Source organism: Phyllobates terribilis, unplaced genomic scaffold, assembly GCF_046119375.1.
Source record: "Phyllobates terribilis strain yellow unplaced genomic scaffold, ASM4611937v1 Scaffold_3__8_contigs__length_932513732, whole genome shotgun sequence".
In the NCBI taxonomy this organism is placed as follows: Eukaryota; Metazoa; Chordata; class Amphibia; order Anura; family Dendrobatidae; genus Phyllobates; species Phyllobates terribilis.
Genome location: NW_027362763.1, coordinates 417,651,800 through 417,672,660, shown reverse-complemented (window position 1 = coordinate 417,672,660; position 20,861 = coordinate 417,651,800). Strand labels below are relative to the sequence as shown.

At 45.1% G+C, this 20,861-nt stretch overlaps 2 protein-coding genes across 4 annotated transcripts in view; one reads left to right on the top strand and one right to left on the bottom strand.

Annotated features, from left to right (window-relative positions):
* Positions 1 to 4,420: 4,420 nt before the first annotated feature.
* Positions 4,421 to 12,514, bottom strand: RWDD2A (RWD domain containing 2A). 2 transcript variants are annotated; one of them, XM_073675635.1, is made up of 3 exons: positions 12,450 to 12,514; positions 7,686 to 7,919; positions 4,421 to 6,082 (listed from the first exon to the last, which is right to left on the bottom strand). In XM_073675635.1, exons 2-3 carry the CDS (start codon positions 7,884 to 7,886, stop codon positions 5,414 to 5,416), a joined length of 870 nt encoding a protein of 289 aa, XP_073531736.1. In that variant the 5' UTR covers positions 7,887 to 7,919; positions 12,450 to 12,514; the 3' UTR covers positions 4,421 to 5,413. The 2 variants fall into 2 exon arrangements, with proteins under 2 accessions (XP_073531736.1, XP_073531737.1); XM_073675636.1 differs by lacking the exon at positions 12,450 to 12,514 and adding an exon at positions 11,304 to 11,441.
* PGM3 (phosphoglucomutase 3) overlaps positions 12,496 to 20,861 on the top strand; it is a 47,415-nt gene continuing 39,049 nt past the window's right edge. For both annotated transcript variants that reach the window (XM_073675633.1, XM_073675634.1), the window contains exon 1: positions 12,496 to 12,653. The gene's annotated coding sequence lies outside the window, so the exon portion shown is untranslated. The remainder of the gene's footprint in view (positions 12,654 to 20,861) is intronic.

The window sequence follows — 20,861 nt, the reverse complement described above, 5'->3', positions numbered from 1 at the left end:
CTATTAAAGTTTCCAGCATGTAAAGAATCTAGTGTGTGCAGCAGTGAAATATTCCCTTACATGATTAATGGACTTTATGTAACATAAACATTTTTAACTAACTTAACATTATTTTTGGCTTTTTACCTTCTTAACGATTCCAAAAAGCTATTTAACAGTTTCGTCATGCCAGTGTATTACCACTGGGTACTGAGAATGTAACATCTCAAAATGTAAGAATTTTGGCCTAAATATTGGTATAACGTTTGTATGTGCTCAATAACGTTATCGCTTCTAAATAACCTTGTTGCCTAAAGCGAAAAATGCCAAAAACTTCTCGCTGTCACATTTCACAGATCATTATCTCTGGCAGATTGAAAGCTTCACAAAATGATAGGTTTTGTAGGCAGAAACACTTGGCATGTCCTCATAGCAATTATACAGAACTGGAAACACTGAAACAACCAAGTAGAAGTACATGTAACAATATAGCCTAGGTCTTAATTGAGGTGCTGTCACTTGCCAGCCTTGAAACGTGGCATTTTTCATCCTTTTTTCAGATCAAAAAGGAGTAGCAGTAATATATGGTAAATATTGCACCGGATTAAGAGTAGCCAGAAAAGAAAGCAGGTCCCGGCACTCACGTGTTGAATGAGAAGTTGCTATTTATATCAATGCAGATCCAATTTGGACGTTTCAGCCTCTCACAGGCTTTTTTCAATATGAGTAGCCAGGGCCCCGGGCAGTTTAGAAGTTGTGGGCCCGCCCAGGTACCAGATGTATTACGTGACATGTCACATGATCCCGTTTGATAGGTCAGGTGAGTAACATACAGGTTCTTTGGAGCACATCCATCCACGGAAAACGACAGAGATAGATTAGCGCACCGCAGCTCGCATTGATGTGCCATCCTGAATGAGCTGCACTACCTGAGCAACTTCTGTGGGTTGTAGAGTCCGTCTCATGCTACCACGAGTGTGAAAGCACAACCAACATTCAAAAGTGACCAAAACATCAGCCAGAAAGCATTGGTACTGAGATGTGGTCTGTGGTCCCCACCTGTAAAACCACTCCTTTATTGAGGGTGTCTTGATAATTGCCAATAGTTTCCATCTATTGTCTATTCCATTTGCACAACAGCATGTGAAATTGATTGTCAATCAATGTTGCTTCCTAAGTGGACAGTTTGATTTCACAGAAGTTTGATGTACTTGGAGTTATATTCTGTTGTTTAAGTGTTCCCTTTATTTTTTTGAGCAGTGTATATAGACCCTATATTATGTACTTACCTTAATGGCATCTTCTTCCGGCGCGTTTCCACCTCTTTTGGTCATTCAGGGGTTCATCAGGGAATTCCTTCAATCAGGACAAGAAAGGGAGACCATAAGCTGTACTGCAATGAGGATAACAGCTCACTGGCCCAGGCAATATGCCCCCACACAGCCCCATACATACTGTATGAGCCCCCACATACAGTAGCTCCCTATATACAGTATGAGTCCACACACAGCCCCCTATATACAGTATGAGCCCTCATATAGCTACCTAGATACAGTATGAGCCCCCATATAGCTACCTAGATACAGTATGAGCACGCACATAACATCCTATATACAGTATAAGCCCCCACATAGCCTCCTATATACAGTCTGAGTCCACACATAGCTCCCTATATACAGTATGAGCCCCATATAGCCTCCTATATACAGCATGAGCCTGCACATAGCTCCCTATATACAGGATAAGCTCCCACATAGCCTGCTATATACAGTCTGAGCCCGGACATAGCTCCCTATATACAGTATGAGCCCTATATAGCCTCCTATATACAGTATGAGCCCACACATAGCTCCCTATATACAGTATGAGCCACATATAGCATCCTATACACATTATGAAACTGCACATAGTGTCCTGTATACAGCATGAGCCCTATATAGCCTCCTATATACAGTATGAGCCCCCACATTCCATATACATATTATATATAAAAAAAACACATACAAACACTCACCTCGCTTCCGTTCCCCCGGTGCTCTGTTCTGGTAACCGAGGCTCCACTTCCAGTCTGGCCAGCGCATAAATGCAGGAGTACGATGATGTCATTGCGCCGGCTGATGATGTCATCGCGCTGGCACATCACAGAGGCGACGGGAGCTCCACTTGCTCTGTGCATCCTTTCTGCATTAAAGGCAGCGCAACGCCAGGGGAGCTCCCTGCCAAGATATGTGTGCTGCAGATAGTGGTGCACAAAACATTATAATGAGGGCAATCTGGTGATGGGTTCCCCTGGAGCCTTGGGCGGTAGCCCAGATTGCCCTCATTATGATCCGCCTACGAATCACATGCGGTGATACGCCACCCATAGCCCAGTCAATCGGGGGCGGGCTGTGGGTGCAACAGGTTCACGCCTGGGTGAATCAAGGAAGTCCAGAAGTTGACATGACATTAGCAGATGTCAGCAGCGACTGCAGCTGGGATCGCGTGAGGCGGACTGAGCGAGCAGCGATCGCGCCGCTCACAGGCAAAAAGGTTTAAATCGCTTGATGAATTATACATTGTAGTGTACCATCTATTTAACTCTTACTCAGTATGCTTGTTTCTGTAGAGCAAAAAATGGAAAAACGTAGGTATATACGCATCATGGGGTCAGGGGAACCCAGCTCTGTATCCCAAAAGAAGAATCTACTTTGCTCTGGATAAATGTCTAAGATAGGAAAATCCTTTTATAGGAACACTTAAAAAGAAAAACAAAAAAAGTTGATGCTTTGTTACCCTACTTATGAAAAGTATATATAGAAATCTTCTTCATGTTCCCGTTACCAGTTGGGCGGAATTCATCAAGTGTTTTTTTTTTTCTTACATTAGTCCTGATCAAAAGCCCCCTTGAATAAGATATGCATGTATCGTTTGGGCAGCATGTGAGCCACAAATGTACTTCAGGCACTTTCTGTAATAGATTATAGTGAAACTGCTGGCCTGCACTAGGCCATGACCCACCTCTATGTTCCTCCCACTCTCCATAAAAGTGGCAGAGATGGCATAGTAATCACAAAAGTGACAATTTTTTGTGCAACTGTGTGTTGTCCTCAAATTACATCATTATGTATCAGTTTTACCCCTGGTGTAAAATATATGACTATTAACCACTTGATAACATTTAGATCTGAAAGTGAATCTGTCAGCTGGATTTCACCCCCCCCCCCCAAACTATTCATATGCACATGTAGCTCTTTCAAAGACAAGTCCAGCAATATTTATACATGGCCAGTTCCTTCCTCCATTACTGAGAAATCAGTGTTTGAATTGATATGCAAATGAAGCTGAAGAGCTATGGTAGATCTGAAGCCTCCTATCACTCCAGTTCTATTCTTCACCAGAGCCGCTCTAATGCTTTACTGACAGCTCCATTAACTGAAGTCTCACAGCATAGAAACTGTCAGTCAATCCGGAGGAGGCAGGGCTGGCGGGGAATAGAGCTGGAGTGACAGAGGCTTCAGATCTAAAGCTTAAATTGCATCGGGGCAGTGGAGTCGGTAAGCCAAACCTTCAACTCCGACTCCTCAATTTCCATGACTCCGACTCCACAACTCCCTCACACATGGCTCATGTTTAAGTGATAAATTTACTGTAGCACAGATTCATCTCAGCTAAAAGTCTAGACCCTTAGATCAGGAATAGGACATCTCATAACTTTCCCAAATTCTTAAGAATAAATATTCCCCACAAACTGCATTGAACTACCGTACCCAATTTATTATATATTTTAGGAGTTGGAGTCGGTCCATTTTATACTGACTCCGACTCTACCAAAATGGACTCCGACTCCACAGCCCTGATTTGCATATCAATTAAAATGCCAATTTCTCAGTAATGGAGGAATAGACAGGCAATGTTAATGTTGCTGGACTTAGCTTTGAAATAGCTACATGCACATATAAATAGTTTGGGGGTGAAATTCTGCAGAAAGATTCCCTTTCATGACCAAACTTTTTTTTTATATTTTCATTGCCTCAATTCAAAAGTTTATTTATTCAGCAATAAAGCTTTATTTTTTTTTGCATGAAAGTCATAGGAAACCTTGCGGTAACCTGGTATTCAGGTCACCCGTGGACCGAGGATCTCCTCTGTACGGACGGTCTTATAGTATAGCAAGGAACAATGAAGAGAAAAGGAAGGTACATCCAGCACTGGATCCTCATAAAAAATTCTTCTTTATTGAAAATCCATAAAAACTCCAGACATAGAGTAATCGCATACGCGTTTCAGACGGTTACGTCCTTAGTCATTGCATACATTATCTAAACTAAACTAGACAAACTATATACAGGTCATGTCCTGAAGGAATGCAGCTCCATTCCTTCAGGACATGACCTGGATTTGAAATAAAGAAGAATTTTTTATGAGGACCCAGTGCTGGATGTACCTTTCTTTTCTCTTATTTTTTTGCGGTACAAGTAGTATTGTCCGTAGCATTTTGGCATAGATAAAATGTATTACTTTTATTTACTTGCTTATTTACATAGTCCTCCATACAGAATAATAGCCCCACATAGGGGTGGTGGTTCTGGTGTCGCGGGCCAAATAAAACCAACCTGCGGTCCATATTTGGCCCATGGGCTAGGGTTTGACATGTATAGTTTAAAGCAATATTCTTTTTTTAAAGGGGCGTTTTTTTTATTTTCTTTTATAAACTTATATATTTATCATATATGTTATTGCCACCCTAGAGACTAGAATCAGCAATCTTTTGATTGTTTATGTAAAGCTTTGAAATATATAGCATTTAAAAACATTATAACCTGTCAAAGAAACATTGACGAGCAAAATATTAGGCTACATCTCTGGCATGACATATTAGTCACAGACTAATGGCAGACCAGCGGACCTTTGTCAGGTTCCTGGCTGCCAAAATAAAGCAGATCCCTACAATTGTGTTAGGTGGGTGCCCTGAAATGTAAGGGGTTAAATGACACCAACTTTATTGGTCTTTGATCATTGCACAATGCCCAAGGCTGCTTAGTAGCACCCCAGGCACCAGTACTGCACAGCACAAAGAACGGCATTCGTGTTCAGAAGTCTTGCTGTAAAATTGTGGTGCATCAGAAGTTTTATTAATGGCCGCTGTAAATATGTATTAGGGTGGTTGAATTCTGTGAGTGCTGTACATGGGGTCCATGAGACATAAAGCTCATAAATTCAACTGTAAAGCATCTCTGCACCATATGGCAGCATGCAGGGTGCCCACAGCTCTGTATTATGACATTATAAGAACAAATGCCACCAACACAATTTTATTTGAATATGTTCAAGTGGCTGTGGAAACACTGTATTTATGGGTTCTCCAGTTTACCACATTGGACTCGTCTAAGGAAACTTCTTAGTACTGTAGTTCACTCTTTGTTGTTAATATTAGAAAATGGATCCTAACTGATCAAGATTTCCCCTCGATGCCAAATAAAATCTGAAAGATATGCTCGCTCTGATGCTGTCGGAGGTATTCAAAGAACTGCCCAAGGTCCATATGGTAATCGTTCCTCAGTCCATAATCTCCATGCGCCTCAAAAACCAGCTCTTCAAACGATTGGAAAAGTCTTAGAGCATCCATAGACTCAGTCCCATGGACGCTCTCTGTGTGCTTGCATGAGATATGTTTCCAATTAGGGTAGCGGATGTCCCTCCAGAACTCCTCAGATTGCTCCTTATCCCCCTCTATACATATCACGCCTGGCTTCCCTGTCAAGCAGAAACCTGTCAAGTTAAGTCGCTTAGCACAGTCCAGGATCTTTTTCTTTAATTCCTGCCGGTATATGTGGTGGCTATAGATCCACATGCGATGGAAAGTCATAGAAATGCTTTTTGTATCTGCTTCGTTTCCATTGGTGTTCTTGGATTTCTCCACATAGGAGGAGATATTGTCTGTCAGCCACTGGATAGCATTTGTGATACAGAGATCCCCACGATCCAGTGAACTTACATAGGTTGCTAGACATTTATTGAGATGGTTGTGCTGCACCTTGTCCATAGCACTGGACCGGACAAACAGCTGAGGCTCCCCTTTAGGGTAACTATGGGGTAGATACACGTGCAGCTCTGCTTTATCCTGTTAAAACCCAAGAAAACAACAAAATGAGCATATACCCTGTAGTAAGCAAATAAATAGCAATAGTACATGAAAATAACATAGGGCACTTAGTTAACACCATTTTGATCAAAAAAGCATTAAAGCCTTCCCACCAGGACAAGGTGTACCCAACCTGGACGGTCTTATATAAATATATATATGTAAAAGAGAACTCAGAGAAGCTCAGGAGTCTAGTCGGCATGTGACTACAAGTCGAGTTGTCATATGACCACCGACCCATACAGGGAATACAGGAGAGACCATGACAGTGTGCACATCACATGTTTACGCGAATGGCAGTCTGCAGTTATACAGTGACTGCAGACTTTTCTTCTGAGACAATCCCTTTAAGAAGTACTTTGAGTGCAGTGGAGGCCCGATTAGTACCCTCACCTTCCATTCACAGTTTATGATACTAGTGTACGGTAGATAGCCAAATATCTGTCAGCCCCACAGACAATAACTGGAGGGGCAGGGCACTTGCAGTATGGCAGAACTTGACTGGTCCGCACAGAGCCCAGACTTCAACCCCATCAAACACCCTTAGGATAAACTAGAATGGAAATTGTGAGCCAGACCCTTTTGTCCAGTATTAATGTCTTACAATTGCTCTTCTAGCTGAACGGGCAAAAATTGCCACAGAAACACTCCAAAATCTTGTAGCAAATCTTCCCAGAAGAGCAGAATCTGTTATAGGTGTAAATAGGGGGACAATCTCCATATTAATGCCTATGAATTTAGGATGAGATGTCATAAAAGCTCATGTAGGTGTAATGTGTAGTTGTCCCAAAACTTTTTTTTCCATGCAATGGCCATTGATAGAAATGGCATATGCTATACATTAACCATATGATTTTTAAATCTCAATACAATGGTAAAAGATCAAGGAGGCTACCAACATCACTAACTAGGGCTGGCTTCACATGGTAAAGTTTCCATGTCCGAAATCAACAGTCTCATATACAGTGTTATGAGGCACGTAAAGGCCGGCCATCATGTTATTTTTAGTAGTGATGTCATAGTTTTCATCAACAGTGCTACCTGGAGGGGATGGTTCACATGGTGCCTATTGATCCATTTATTTAGCAGGCAGGAACATTGATGAGCCTAACATCTAAAACATAACAGTACAGTAGTTGTGCAAAATCTAGTTTTCTGACAATCTCAAATGTGCCAAAAATGCACCTCTCAATATGGTGGAATTCACACTAACAATATTTTTTTTTTTAAAGATGCATATGAAATGCCATTACTGATAAATGTGGGCCAGTGTTTACCTGCAGCCGCCACAGTGGGAACAGTAACTAATGAGTTTAATTCCAGCAATTTACATCCATATGCCTTGAGCTCCCCCTGGTGGTGGCTGCAGGCAGTAAGGCTGTGCAGAGGGAAGCAATGGATGTTAAGTTTATGTGTGGAAAAAATGTTACAAAAGATAGAATATCAAATAACATTTTGGTTTTTTTTTGCCACTGCTCTCAGTGGAAGCATTACCAATGTTTGCCATGGATCCCTATGATTTCAGTGCACATCCAGGCCAGCAACAGATAAATACATGTACATACATACAAACACTTCTTACCATCAGATCCTCCGTTTTAACAAAAACAGAAAACTGAATATTTGGTGGCGGGGAGTTGGATGTGCCTTCTAAATATCTTCTCAAAATAGAAAGTGAAGTCACTCCATTGATGACAATGTCTTCCTTGCTAGGAAACATTGAGAAGAGCATTTCCATCTCTAAGAGCTGAAGTTGAAGGCATTCTCTCACACTTGTACTCATCCTAATATTGCAGAAGAATGGCACCGACAGCACCTGAACAAAGCAAAGAAGGGTATACAACGATAAATTACAGGAGGCTTCTGTGCTCGCAACAATGCCACTAGATTACTATGGGACCTGGAGCAAGACCAGGACCAGGCCGGCCTGTACTGTCAGCCATACTATACTGTGCCAGTGTCATCACAAGTGTGTCAGAAGTGACAGACAGTCGTCCTGCAGTTGGTTGCAGGAGATCTCTACGTTTGGCAGTACAGACACCTTCTTAGAAGCTGTCTCTCTAGGACCCAGCGGCTACCTTCCTCTTACTAATTAACACCCTGGCCTGTATAAATACCTGCTGTTTGCTAGAGGCAGGTGCCGGCGATATTCACATGACCCCTTGTGAAGGCATGAGCAAAAGCAGTACTTCTTTCTCTCTGGAGCTAAGAGGACGTGTGTTCATCTCTCTGAAGTCGACTAAAGCTAAGCTAAGCTATCTTTCCTTGTTTGTTCCCCCTGGTTGTCTTTAGTTGTCAGAGGGGATCGACTAGCGCTCATCCCCTCCCTTCCCTATCCAGGGCATTTGCCAGTGAGAGACAGGGTGAGGTTGGCGTTCGGAGCTTGGTGAAGAACCAATATAGGGACGTTAGAGGAGACAGGGTGATATCAGATAAGTCTAGGAGGTCTCCACTACCCCCTTTTCCTAGAGTCTGGGCCCCCTTTTCCCCTTTCCTTTCGTGTTGTATTAATTCTTTCCTACACCTTGCGTGACAGCCAGCATCTAGAGAATGAGTGGCGGTGACTAATGGACACATGGCATCTAAAAAGGTTTTAATCTGTCGGAAAAGAACGTGTACAGTGCAAAAGTAGTAGAAAATGCAGGTAACATATACTGTAGATAAGGCAGAGGCATCTCAGTCACTGCCAATTGAAAATAGGATGAAGGAGCCCAATTCTCCACAGGACGACTACCTGACATTACTGACGTAGAAAAGGGAACATCCCGACTGCTGCTGGAATCAGTAGGGCTAGAGCTCCACGTCTGCTGCCCCAATATACCTGATGGAGATTTAGCCATGCATTGCATACACTGCCGTTTTTCTTTTACAATGATGGATCCAGAGTGACTGGGGTCTTTACTATGAACAGAGACCATAACACAAGTGTGATCAGAGAATTAGTCTGGAGATCAGCTCTTTTCACTACATGACAAGAACACGGTCACACAAGCGTATAGTCTCCTCTCCGAGAGAATTGGGTAGATTTTGCTAAGGACACTCTGATCCAAGTTTGATCAGAGTGTCAACTTAGTGTGATCCAATTCTCTCAGATGAGAGAAACGGAGCACACTGTCACGAGAGGATAAAAAACTAAATTTCATCCATTCTGTGAGTGCGCAAAAATCAGACTGCACTGGGATGTCATCCGAGTGCAGTCCAATGATATTCATACACCCAAAGACTTGAACGGGAGCGTGTCATCCAATTTGTGGAGCTTCTCGCAGCATGCTGTGATTTCTTTCTCAAGCCAAATTGGTATGAAAAAAAAACACAGATCTGCACTGCCCCATAGCATAACATAGGTCTAAGTGCTATCTGATAAAACACTGGATAGCACTCGTACAATGTATATGTTTATGTCAGCGGGCCCTAATACTGAGACTCCAGGAGGGAGAACTTTCCTGGTGCTGTGCACACCCATAAAACCAGTTCTGAAGAAATAAGGTAAGATTGGGGTCACACAGCCATAATATAATTAGAGCAGCAGCTCTAATGGCCAAAAGTTTTGGTACCCTTGAAATTGTTATAGAAAATGAAGTATTTCTCCCAGAAAATTATTACAATTACACGTTTTCTTATACACGTTTATTTCCAGTGTGTGTATTGGAACAACACAAAAAAACTGAGGAAAGAAAAGGCAAATTGGACATAATTTCACAAAAAACATCAAAAATGGGCCAGACAAAATTGTTGGCACCCTCAACTTAATATTTGGTTGCACACCCTTTGGAATTAATAACTGCAATCAATCGCTTCCTATAACCATCAACTAGCTTCTTACACCTCTCAACTGGAATTTTGGACCACTCTTCATTTGCAAACTGCTCCAGGTCTCTCATATTTGAAGGCTGCCTTCTCCTAATAGCAATTTTAAGATCTCTCCACAGGTGTTCAATGGGATTTAGATCCAGACTCAATGCTGGCAACTTCAGAACTCTCCAACACTTTGTTTCCATCCATTTCTGGGTGCTTCTTGAAGTATGTTTGGGTTCATTGTCCTGCTGGAAGACCCATGACCTAGGATGCAAACCCACCTTTCTGACACTAGGCACTATATTGTAACCCAGAATTCTTTGGGGATCTTCAGATTTCATGATGCCTTGCACACAGTCAAGGCACCCAGTGCCAGAGGCAGCAAACAACCCCAAAACATCTTTGAACCTCCACCATATTTGACTGTAGGTATTGTGTTCTTTTCTTTGTAAGCCTCATTCCGTTTTCGGTAAACAGTAGAATGATGTGCTTTACCAAAAAGCTCTATCTTGATCTCATCTGTCCACAATACACTTTCCCAGAAGGATTTTGGCTTACTCACATACATTTTGGCAAACTGCAGTCTAGCTTTGTATGTCTCTGTGTCAACAGTGGGGTCCTCCTGGGTCTCCTGTCATAGGGTTTAATTTCATTCAAATGTCCATGGATAGTTCATGCTGACACTGATGCACCCTGAGCCTGCAGGACAGCTTGACTTTCTTTGGAACTTGATTGGGGCTGCTTATCCACCATTTGGACTATTCTGCATTGCAAGTTTTCTCTGCCGTCCACATCCAAGGAGATTAGTCACAGTGCAATGGGTTGTAATCTTCTTGATTATGTTGCGCATCATGGACAAAGGAACATCAAGATCTCTGGAGATGGACTTGTAACTTTGAGATTGTTGATACTGTTCAACAATTTTAGTTCTCAAGACCTTGTACAGTTCTCTTCGCCTCTTTCTGTTCCCCATGCTCAGTGTGGCAAAGATTGAGCCAACTTCTCCCTTTTTATCTGGTGTCAGGTGTGATTCTCATATTGCCCACACCTGCTACTTGCCACAGGTGAGTTTGAACGAGTATCACATGCTTGAAACTAAAGTTGTTTACCCATAATTTTGTCCTGCTCATTTTTGGGGTTTGTGTGAAATTATGTCCAATCTGCCTTTTTATCTCTGTTATTTTTGTATTTTTCTGATACCCACAAAGGAAATAAACTTGTGTATAACAAAACGTGGAATTGCAATCATTTTCTGGAACAATTTCAAGGGTGCCAAAACTTTTGGCCATGACTGTATCTACATTCATAACATGTTGGAACCATTGCACCTATGAGACCCTACTAACTTATTATTGGGTTGGTCTGGGGTCTTTTGTATTGAAAAAAAGAGAAAAAAACAGCTCACCCCCCGTGAAGTCGATGAATCCAGGAGCAGTCAGCTCTCTGCCGGCGCTCGGCAACATAGATTGAAAGATCAAGATGACTCAGCTCACCGGAAATCGACATATAAAATCCAATGGATAAAACATAGTGAAAATCACAATCCATACAAAAGTGGAGGAGGTACAGTACTTGCTGTTACATTACCAGACGCGTTTCGAATATGATGTTCTTAAACTTGGTATACATGTATACCGGTCATCATGATCCTTCAGTCTTTTGTATTGACAGCAAGCGTTCAGCATTGGTCAGTATTTTACCTCAGTATTTGGTCAGTATTTTACCTCAGTATTTGGTCAGTATTTTACCTCAGTATTTGGTCAGTATTTTACCTCAGTATTTGTACGTTAAAACCCGAAGTGTGTGATAAATCCAGAAGTGGTGACGTGTTTCTATTATACTTTTCCACTGATTGTTCCACTCCTGGTTTTGGCTTACACATACTGAGGTAAATACTGACCAGATACTGACCGTGGCCTACCTGCGCATGTTGTTCTATTCTTGCCCTGAGCTGCACATGGGGCTGTGGATGGCAGTGTGACCAGAGACATATAGGCACCACATATTTAGCTCATTCCTCTTAATGGCTTTGGATTCTTCCCGTTTGTGAGCTCAGGTCTCTCCTGGTGCAGCCAGGTACAATCTGCACCACTGCTGCACTGTGTGACCATGGGGCTCTGCCCACAGACCACATCGGGCCTTATTCACACGTCAGTACTTGATTAGGAGCGGCCCCAGAGCAGAGCACATCACTGCTGTATACCTTCCCATTATACTGTATGCTCTCTGCAGCTCATACTCCTGATCTAGGTTTACTGCTTGGAAAATCCAGACGTGTGAATATAAAGGTGTGCAACGAGCACCCCCTTGTGGTGACGGCATGCAATCACATGCAACTAAATTGGAGAACTGAATGTCTAGGTAGCGTTACAACCACGGCGCCCCCTGGTGGAAAATAACGGTTACAAGTTTGTATCTGCCTATATTTTCTTGACTACGGTTCAGGATCCAGAGCCGCCTCTCAAGGGCAGAACGCAGCTCACAACGACCGTGTTACTACGGACCGTCTATCCGTAACGTATATCGTGTGTAACGGAAGCGACAGACCAACCTGTGCCACCTCAGCTTAATCCGCCTCCAGTGACTTGATTGGTCCTTATGAGCCCCACCCCTTCCTATCCGGGACACGTGGTGGGCGGGGCCCGGGCTGACTGCTTCGTCTACTGCGCTGGTGATGTCACCGGTTGCTTTCTCTCCAGCATCCCTGGTCTGCCTACGTCACCCGGAGATCGTCATCTTCCTGAGAGGCGTGCAGGTAATGTACGGGGGCTGCCGGGCTGGGGGTCGGACTTAGGACCGGGCTGGTCACCCCAATATCAGGAAGTCAGTGTGTCATATGATGGAGCCGGCAGCACCCAGAGCTATGCTGGGATCGGGCGGAGGCTGCTAGTTCCGTGCCGATAGGACTGATCAGTGATCACGCACAGGATTCCCCACTATACTGATCACACTTGTGCAGGTTCTTCCAGGTGTTTTGCAGGAAGACTTGTTGTATGTGCATACTTGTGCTAGTTGTAGAGATAACAAATACAGCAGCTCCTCATTTCCCCTATCCCTGCACCTCATCACCGCTGCACATCTTTATTGACAGGCTGCAGTGGTGATGTCACTACTTCAATACATGTGACCACTGCAGCCAGTCACTGAGCGCAGCTGTACTGTGGCATCACTGATGAGAGCCCCGTGATTGGCTGCAGCGGTTACATGTGTTGTGACGTCACCGCTCCTGCCCATGTACTCTGAGAGGCATATTTCTGTGTTTAGGTGATGTGCGTTTAGTGTTGTAAGATCAACAGATCTAAAATCTGAAAATACTTGTATTCATCATTGCACAGTGTAACAATAGTGTACTGTACCCAGCGGGCCCCTAATCAGGGGCCGGGTAATCAGGCTGCTCCTATCAGTGGGTACAGAGAATTACACTACAAAGACTCCTAAGTCCCTATTGTACTCCCACCAGTGGGGGGTGAGGGTACTGGGCTACTATATGCTAACTAGAGGAGATATGTGTATACCATGTGATCAGTGTGGTGGTGGGGTCAGTGCGGGCTGTGGTGAGGTGGCAGTGGGGTCAGTGCGGGCTGTGGTGAGGTGGCGGTGGGGTCAGTGCGGGCTGTGGTGAGGTGGTGGTGGGGTCAGTGCGGGCTGTGGTGAGGTGGCAGTGGGGTCAGTGCGGGCTGTGGTGAGGTGGCGGTGGGGTCAGTGCGGGCTGTGGTGAGGTGGCGGTGGGGTCAGTGCGGGCTGTGGTGAGGTGGCGGTGGGGTCAGTGCGGGCTGTGGTGAGGTGGTGGTGGGGTCAGTGCGGGCTGTGGTGAGGTGGTGGTGGGGTCAGTGCGGGCTGTGGTGAGGTGGTGGTGGGGTCAGTGCGGGCTGTGGTGAGGTGGTGGTGGGGTCAGTGCGGGCTGTGGTGAGGTGGTGGTGGGGTCAGTGCGGGCTGTGGTGAGGTGGTGGTGGGGTCAGTGCGGGCTGTGGTGAGGTGGCAGTGGGGTCAGTGCGGGTTGTGGTGAGGTGGTGGTGGGGTCAGTGCGGGCTGTGGTGAGGTGGTGGTGGGGTCAGTGCGGGCTGTGGTGAGGTGGTGGTGGGGTCAGTGCGGGCTGTGGTGAGGTGGTGGTGGGGTCAGTGCGGGCTGTGGTGAGGTGGTGGTGGGGTCAGTGCGGGCTGTGGTGAGGTGGTGGTGGGGTCAGTGCGGGCTGTGGTGAGGTGGTGGTGGGGTCAGTGCGGGCTGTGGTGGGGTCAGTGGGCTGTGGTGAGGTGGTGGTGGGGTCAGTGGGCTGTGGTGAGGTGGTGGTGGGGTCAGTGGGCTGTGGTGAGGTGGCGGTGGGGTCAGTGCGGGCTGTGGTGAGGTGATGGCGGAGTCAGTGCGGGCTGTGATGAGGTGGCAGCGGGGTCAGTACAGACTGTGGTGAGGTGGTGGCGGGGTCAGTACAGACTGTGATGAGGTGGTGGCGGGGTCAGTGTGGGCTGTGGTGAGGTAGCGGCGGGGTCTGGTGGCGGGGTCAGTGCGGGCTGTGGTGAGGTGGCAGTGGGGTCAGTGCGGGCTGTGGTGAGGTGGCAGTGGGGTCAGTGCGGGTTGTGGTGAGGTGGTGGTGGGGTCAGTGCGGGCTGTGGTGAGGTGGTGGTGGGGTCAGTGCGGGCTGTGGTGAGGTGGTGGTGGGGTCAGTGCGGGCTGTGGTGAGGTGGTGGTGGGGTCAGTGCGGGCTGTGGTGAGGTGGTGGTGGGGTCAGTGCGGGCTGTGGTGGGGTCAGTGGGCTGTGGTGAGGTGGTGGTGGGGTCAGTGGGCTGTGGTGAGGTGGTGGTGGGGTCAGTGGGCTGTGGTGAGGTGGTGGTGGGGTCAGTGGGCTGTGGTGAGGTGGCGGTGGGGTCAGTGCGGGCTGTGGTGAGGTGGCAGCGGGGTCAGTACAGACTGTGGTGAGGTGGCGGTGGGGTCAGTGTGGGCTGTGGTGAGGTGGCAGCGGGGTCAGTGCGGGCTGTGGTGAGGTGGCGGCGGGGTCAGTACAGTCTGTGGTGAGGTGGCGGCGGGGTCAGTACAGTCTGTGGTGAGGTGGCGGCGGGGTCAGTACAGTCTGTGGTGAGGTGGCGGCGTCAGTGTGGGCTGTGGTGAGGTGGCGGCGGGGTCAGTGCGGGCTGTGGTGAGGTGGCGGCGGGGTCAGTACAGTCTGTGGTGAGGTGGTGGCGGGGTCAGTACAGACTGTGGTGAGGTGGCAGCGGGGTCAGTGCGGGCTGTGGTGAGGTGGTGGCGGGGTCAGTACAGACTGGTGAGGTGGCGGCGGGGTCAGTGCGGGCTGTGGTGAGGTGGCGGCGGGGTCAGTACAGACTGGTGAGGTGGCAGCGGGGTCAGTGCGGCTGTGGTGAGGTGGCAGCGGCGTCAGTGCGGCTGTGGTGGGGTGGCAGCGGCGTCAGTGTGGGCTGTGGTGAGGTGGCGGCGGGGTCAGTACAGACTGGTGAGGTGGCAGCGGCGTCAGTGCGGCTGTGGTGAGGTGGCAGCGGCGTCAGTGTGGGCTGTGGTGAGGTGGCGGCGGGGTCAGTGTGGGCTGTGGTGAGGTGGCGGCGGGGTCAGTGTGGGCTGTGGTGAGGTGGCGGCGGGGTCAGTGTGGGCTGTGGTGAGGTGGCGACGGGGTCAGTGTGGGCTGTGGTGAGGTGGCGGCGGGGTCAGTGTGGGCTGTGGTGAGGTGGCGGCGGGGTCAGTGTGGGCTGTGGTGAGGTGGCGGCGGGGTCAGTTTTTTGTTAATTATTCTAATTTACTGAGATAATGACTTTTGTGTTTTCATTGGCTGTAAGCCATAATCATCAACATTAACAGAAATAATTTATTTCTCATTCCTCACTGGGATTCATAGATAGATAAAGAGATCAATTACTCAATAAATGTGTTAATCAGAAAAAAAAATTATTATTACAAAAACATATAGACACCCCATAAAATTAGTTAAGAGCCCCTAAAAAAAGAGACAGACCCCATAAAAATTGAGGCAGTGTGGTTCACAAGATATCAATACAATAACATGACAACATGAGAGATGCATATAAACTTCTAATATATGGGTATATAACAACCCTAAAGAGATCCTTCATATATTCAATAGGTTAAAGTTTCCACACCTAAATCAGGTCTTAGAATTCCCCCAAACAATTGTATAGACAAGCAAAGATGCCAGGGCTGATACAATACACACACAGTATAATGAATACAAAGCATATAAAATGAGTATTGCAGATAGTAATGCGGTTATAATACATATAAGCAGCCCTTACATGCACTTAAGTCTATGCACAGTAAAAGTACCCAATGCTACATTTAGGCCATGATGCCCAGGGGGCAGATATCATACACACCCGTTGCCATGTGATTAGGGAACACACACTGCCTCGTACCCCAACGCGCGTTTTGCGTGCTGCTTCGTCGGGGGGTACAGAGGCAGTGCCATACCTGGTCATTTATATTGTAGATGGACATCCCGCACCTGATTATCCTGTGTAATTGGGCGCGCGCATACTGCCCACTGCACGTTGCCCTCACTCGGCCGGCGTCCAGGAAGTCAAACCGCGCATGTGCGCGTAGCCTAATCCCTGACTGGACGCCAGGTGAGGGAGGCGAGGCTACAGTGACGCAGCGTGCGTGCGCACCACACATAAGGATGTGCGGTTCCATAGTAAGTATGGGCAAAATTGCCCTCTCATTATACAGACACCAGTAACATTATGGGGGCAGTACATAAAGTGAGTACACATTCAATTCTGTATTAAAATAGATGGATTAAGCTTCTTAATAGATGATACGCAGTTCGGTCCAAATTCATATTCAATAATCTTTGAAAAATACAAATAATATACAGTACAGACCAAAAGTTTGGACACACCTTCTCATTTAAAGATTTTTCTGTATTTTCATGACTATGAAAATTGTACATTCACACTGAAGGCATCAAAACTATGAATTAACACATGTGGAATTATATACTTAACAAAAAAGTGTGAAACAACTGAAAATATGTCTTATATTCTAGGTTCTTCAAAGTAGCCACCTTTTGCTTTGATGACTGCTTTGCACACTCTTGGCATTCTCTTGATGAGTCACCGGAAATGGTTTTCACTTCACAGGTGTGCCCTGTCAGGTTTAATAAGTGGGATTTCTTGCCCTATAAATGGGGTTGGGACCATCAGTTGTGTTGTGCAGAAGTCAGGTGGATACACAGCTGATCGTCCTACTGAATAGACTGTTAGAATTTGTATTATGGCAAGAAAAAAGCAGCTAAGTAAAGAAAAACGAGTGGCCATCATTACTTTAAGAAATGAAGGTCAGTCAGTGCGAAAAATTGGGCAATCAGTCACCAGACCTGAACCCAATCGAGATGGTTCGGGGTGAGCTGGACCGCAGAGTGAAGGCAAAAGGGCCAACAAGTGCTAAGCATCTCTGGGAACTCCTTCAAGATTGTTGGAAGACCATTTCCGGTGACTACCTCTTGAAGCTCATCAAGAGAATGCCAATGAGCAAAGCAGTCATCAAAGCAAAAAGGTGGCTACTTTGAAGAACCTAGAATATAAGACATATTTTCAGTTGTTTCACACTTTTTTGTTAAGTATATAATTCCACATGTGTTAATTCATAGTTTTGATGCCTTCAGTGTGAATATACAATTTTCATAGTCATGAAAATACAGAAAAATCTTTAAATGAGAAGAAGGTGTGTCCAAACTTTTGGTCTGTACTGTATATTCCAAGTGGAAACAATTATACATAAGAAACCAAATATCCTAAAAACAGCCATATACAATCAATCATGAATAACATTTAAACATAATTACCATGCATAATATCAATGTTTAACAAATAATTAAATTATTATATACATAGCTAAAATCCATCGTTTTTCATAGTACCCTAGATAACCCATATTAAACATAATTAGGGTTAATAAATACATGGTGTCATTCAAGGGTATATATTAAATAAATATTATCATCACCAAGATCATGACTCACAATAAATACATATATATACACAGTGATTAAAGTATATTTTTTACTTATCCCCCTATATGTCAAATCTAGATGGATAACACAAATAGGCCAGGAATAGCAGCATAATAAAGCACTAACAAAGTAATGGAGTGGATGCAGTCGCAGCAATATCATGAACCTCCAGTCATACTACCTGTAATCATACCAGAAAAGGTGCAAAGCTCACTGAATCATTAAGACCCTTTGGTTTAGTGGTATCAAGAATGGTGATCCATTTGGCTTCCGTTTTGTATAGCAGATTCCTGGCATCACCTCCCCTTGCCCCTAGATGGATTTGGTCAATTGCTCGGAAGCGTAAAAGACGCCAGTTGCCATTGTGAAATTCTCAAAAATGTTTGGGGATATTTTTAAGCTTGGCTATTTGTTCCAGATCTGTTATTTTTGCCGCATTTTTAATGTCCCGCATATGTTCCAGGATTCTCACACGGAACTCTCTAGACGTTAGTCCGATATAGATTAATTTACAGGGGCAAATTGCCCAGTAAATCACGTCAATGGAACAACAAGTCAACTGCTGAAGAATCCTGAAATATGATGACATACAAAAAGAGTTGAAGAAAACACTATCTAAGGATGCATGGGATACCTTAGATAAGGAACTTATGAAGGATCTTGACAAATAGGAGCAGGAAATAAAACAATACAAAATGAAGAAATTTTATCGGGATACATTAGATTACAAAAATGGGCGTGTCTATAAATGGTATCATGACCAATCCTCTGTTCAGAAATCTCGTTCCCAGCCCAGATATGATTCAATTTCGTCTAGTGATAGCTCCTCTGCGGTTCATTTTTTGGACATGCGCCAAACATCCGAGGACGATCCAGACCCAAGAGAAAACGGAGGACGGATGGAAACTCATCACATGGCATCCAGGAATTACAAAAAGAAACAGGGGCCTCAGTGGAAGAAGCGTTAGAGCGGGATAAACTTAAGGTAATTAATTTATCTGACAAAGTTTTCAGTATTGAACAACTGGAAGTACTTGAAAAGGGTTGACCTTTTCACCTGTAGAAAATTTTGATTGTTTTACGGCCATAAAGGATGTTCAACTTTTTGGCCGTAAACTTATGCTTAAGGCTGGGTGCCTACGTAGCGTTTTTCAAGCGTTTATGATGCGGAATTTCCGCAGCGTAAACGCTTGTGAAACGCTAGGTAATCCGCACCCCATGGTCCCCAAGGGAATTCCGCATGTTCTATGCACATGCTGCGGATTTTTCCGTACAAAAATCCGCAGCATGTCAATTAATTTTGCGGAAGCGCAGCGGAACTCCCGCCATTGACTTGCATTGAGATGCATAGAAACCGCGACTGTACATTTGTACAAGCGGCTTCTATGCGTCTCTATGTGCGGATGGTACCCAGTTCTGGAGGAGAGAAGACTCTCATCCAGACCTGGGTACCATTGTACCTGTAAAAAAAGAATAAAATAACAAATAAAGTTTATACTCACCTTTCCGAAGGCTTCTCTCTGAATGCCGGCATCGCTGAAGGACCTGCAGTGACGTCACAGTCATGTGACCGCAGGTCCTTCACCGCTCTGTCTCGCGATATGCCGGCATCCAGGAACCAGCCAGGAACGAGCGCTGCAGCCACGACGGGGCCTCGGGGGTGAGTATAGCTTTATTTGTTTTAATTTTTACGGTTCACACTGTATAAATCCATGCTGTTTGCATGGATTTATACAGTGTGACCTAGTTGTCAAGCACTTTCCAAGTGATGCTATCGCCTGGAAAGCGCTTGTCAATCTGCATGCGGAAACACATGTGAACCCGCATGTGGATCCGCATGTATTCTGCAGGAAAAACGCATGCACAATCTGCATGCGTTTTTTCTGCCAGGGAGATGCAGAAATGCTGCTGAAATTTTCTGCTTCATTTCTGCATCGTGGGCACATAGCCTAAGAGACACTTCTTCAGATCTCAGGATGAGGTTCTCCGTGATGCCACTGCAGAGGAGAGAGGGGCTATTTTGGCCTTGGACTCCCTCCTTAAGGAACAGGAAGCTATACCTATTTTTCCATCCTATATAAAGAAAAAATCAACGACCCCCCCCCCCCCCTTGTCCGCCTGTGCTCCAATCGAGTTATTTACTAAACTCGTTACACAGGATCTAAGAATGCTCCCTAGCTACAGATCCCATGATAACCTCAATTATAAACAAAGGATTGCTCTTAAAGAATTAAGAACAATGAATGATATAGTTATTAAAAGGGCGGACAAAGGTGGTAATGTCGTTATTTGGCCTACTGGCAAATATGAAAAAGAAGTCTATCAGCAGCTATCAGATACATCTTGCTATCGTAAATTGGATTATAATCCAACTTTGAAATTTTGTAAGGAATTGGTAAATATTCTGGAAAATGCAGTGGATCAGAACATTATCCCTAAATCTATATTTGAAGGTCTAATTGCTAAAAACCCCACTGTACCCACGCTATATCTTCTCCCTAAGATTCACAAAGATGCTGTTGAACCTCCGGGACGGCCAATAGTATCTGGAAGAAATGGGCTCTGTGAGCCAGTCTGTAAATTCCTGGATTACTATCTTAAACCACTCGTACAGAACCTGCCATCGTATATAAGGGACTCAACGGATCTACTGGTCAGACTCCAGGACATTATACTGGATGATAATACTATTATGGCCACTGCGGACGTTGAGTCCCTATATACATCAATTAATCATGAGGATGGCTTAACAGCAGTAAAAAATTTTCTCGATTCAACTGACATGGAGCATCACCTGATTGAATTGTTACTTCAATTATTGCGGTATGTTCTCACACATAATTTTTTCCTATTCAAGGACAGGATATATCTAAAGGAGAGGGGCACCGCTATGGGGGCGTCTTATGTGCCCTCTTATGCGTGTCTCTTCCTGGGATATTGGGAACATTATATTGATTTCCCGGATCAGGAGGATGGGGCGGTCCACATGTGGGT

Excerpts from the sequence above, each read along its gene's own strand:
- RWDD2A (XM_073675635.1), bottom strand. The coding sequence starts at position 7,886 with ATGAGTACAAGTGTGAGAGAATGCCTTCAACTTCAGCTCTTAGAGATG. Across the intron at positions 6,083-7,685 it reads TTAAAACGGAGGATCTGATG|GATAAAGCAGAGCTGCACGT; the intron begins GTAAGAAGTGTT and ends GGGTTTTAACAG.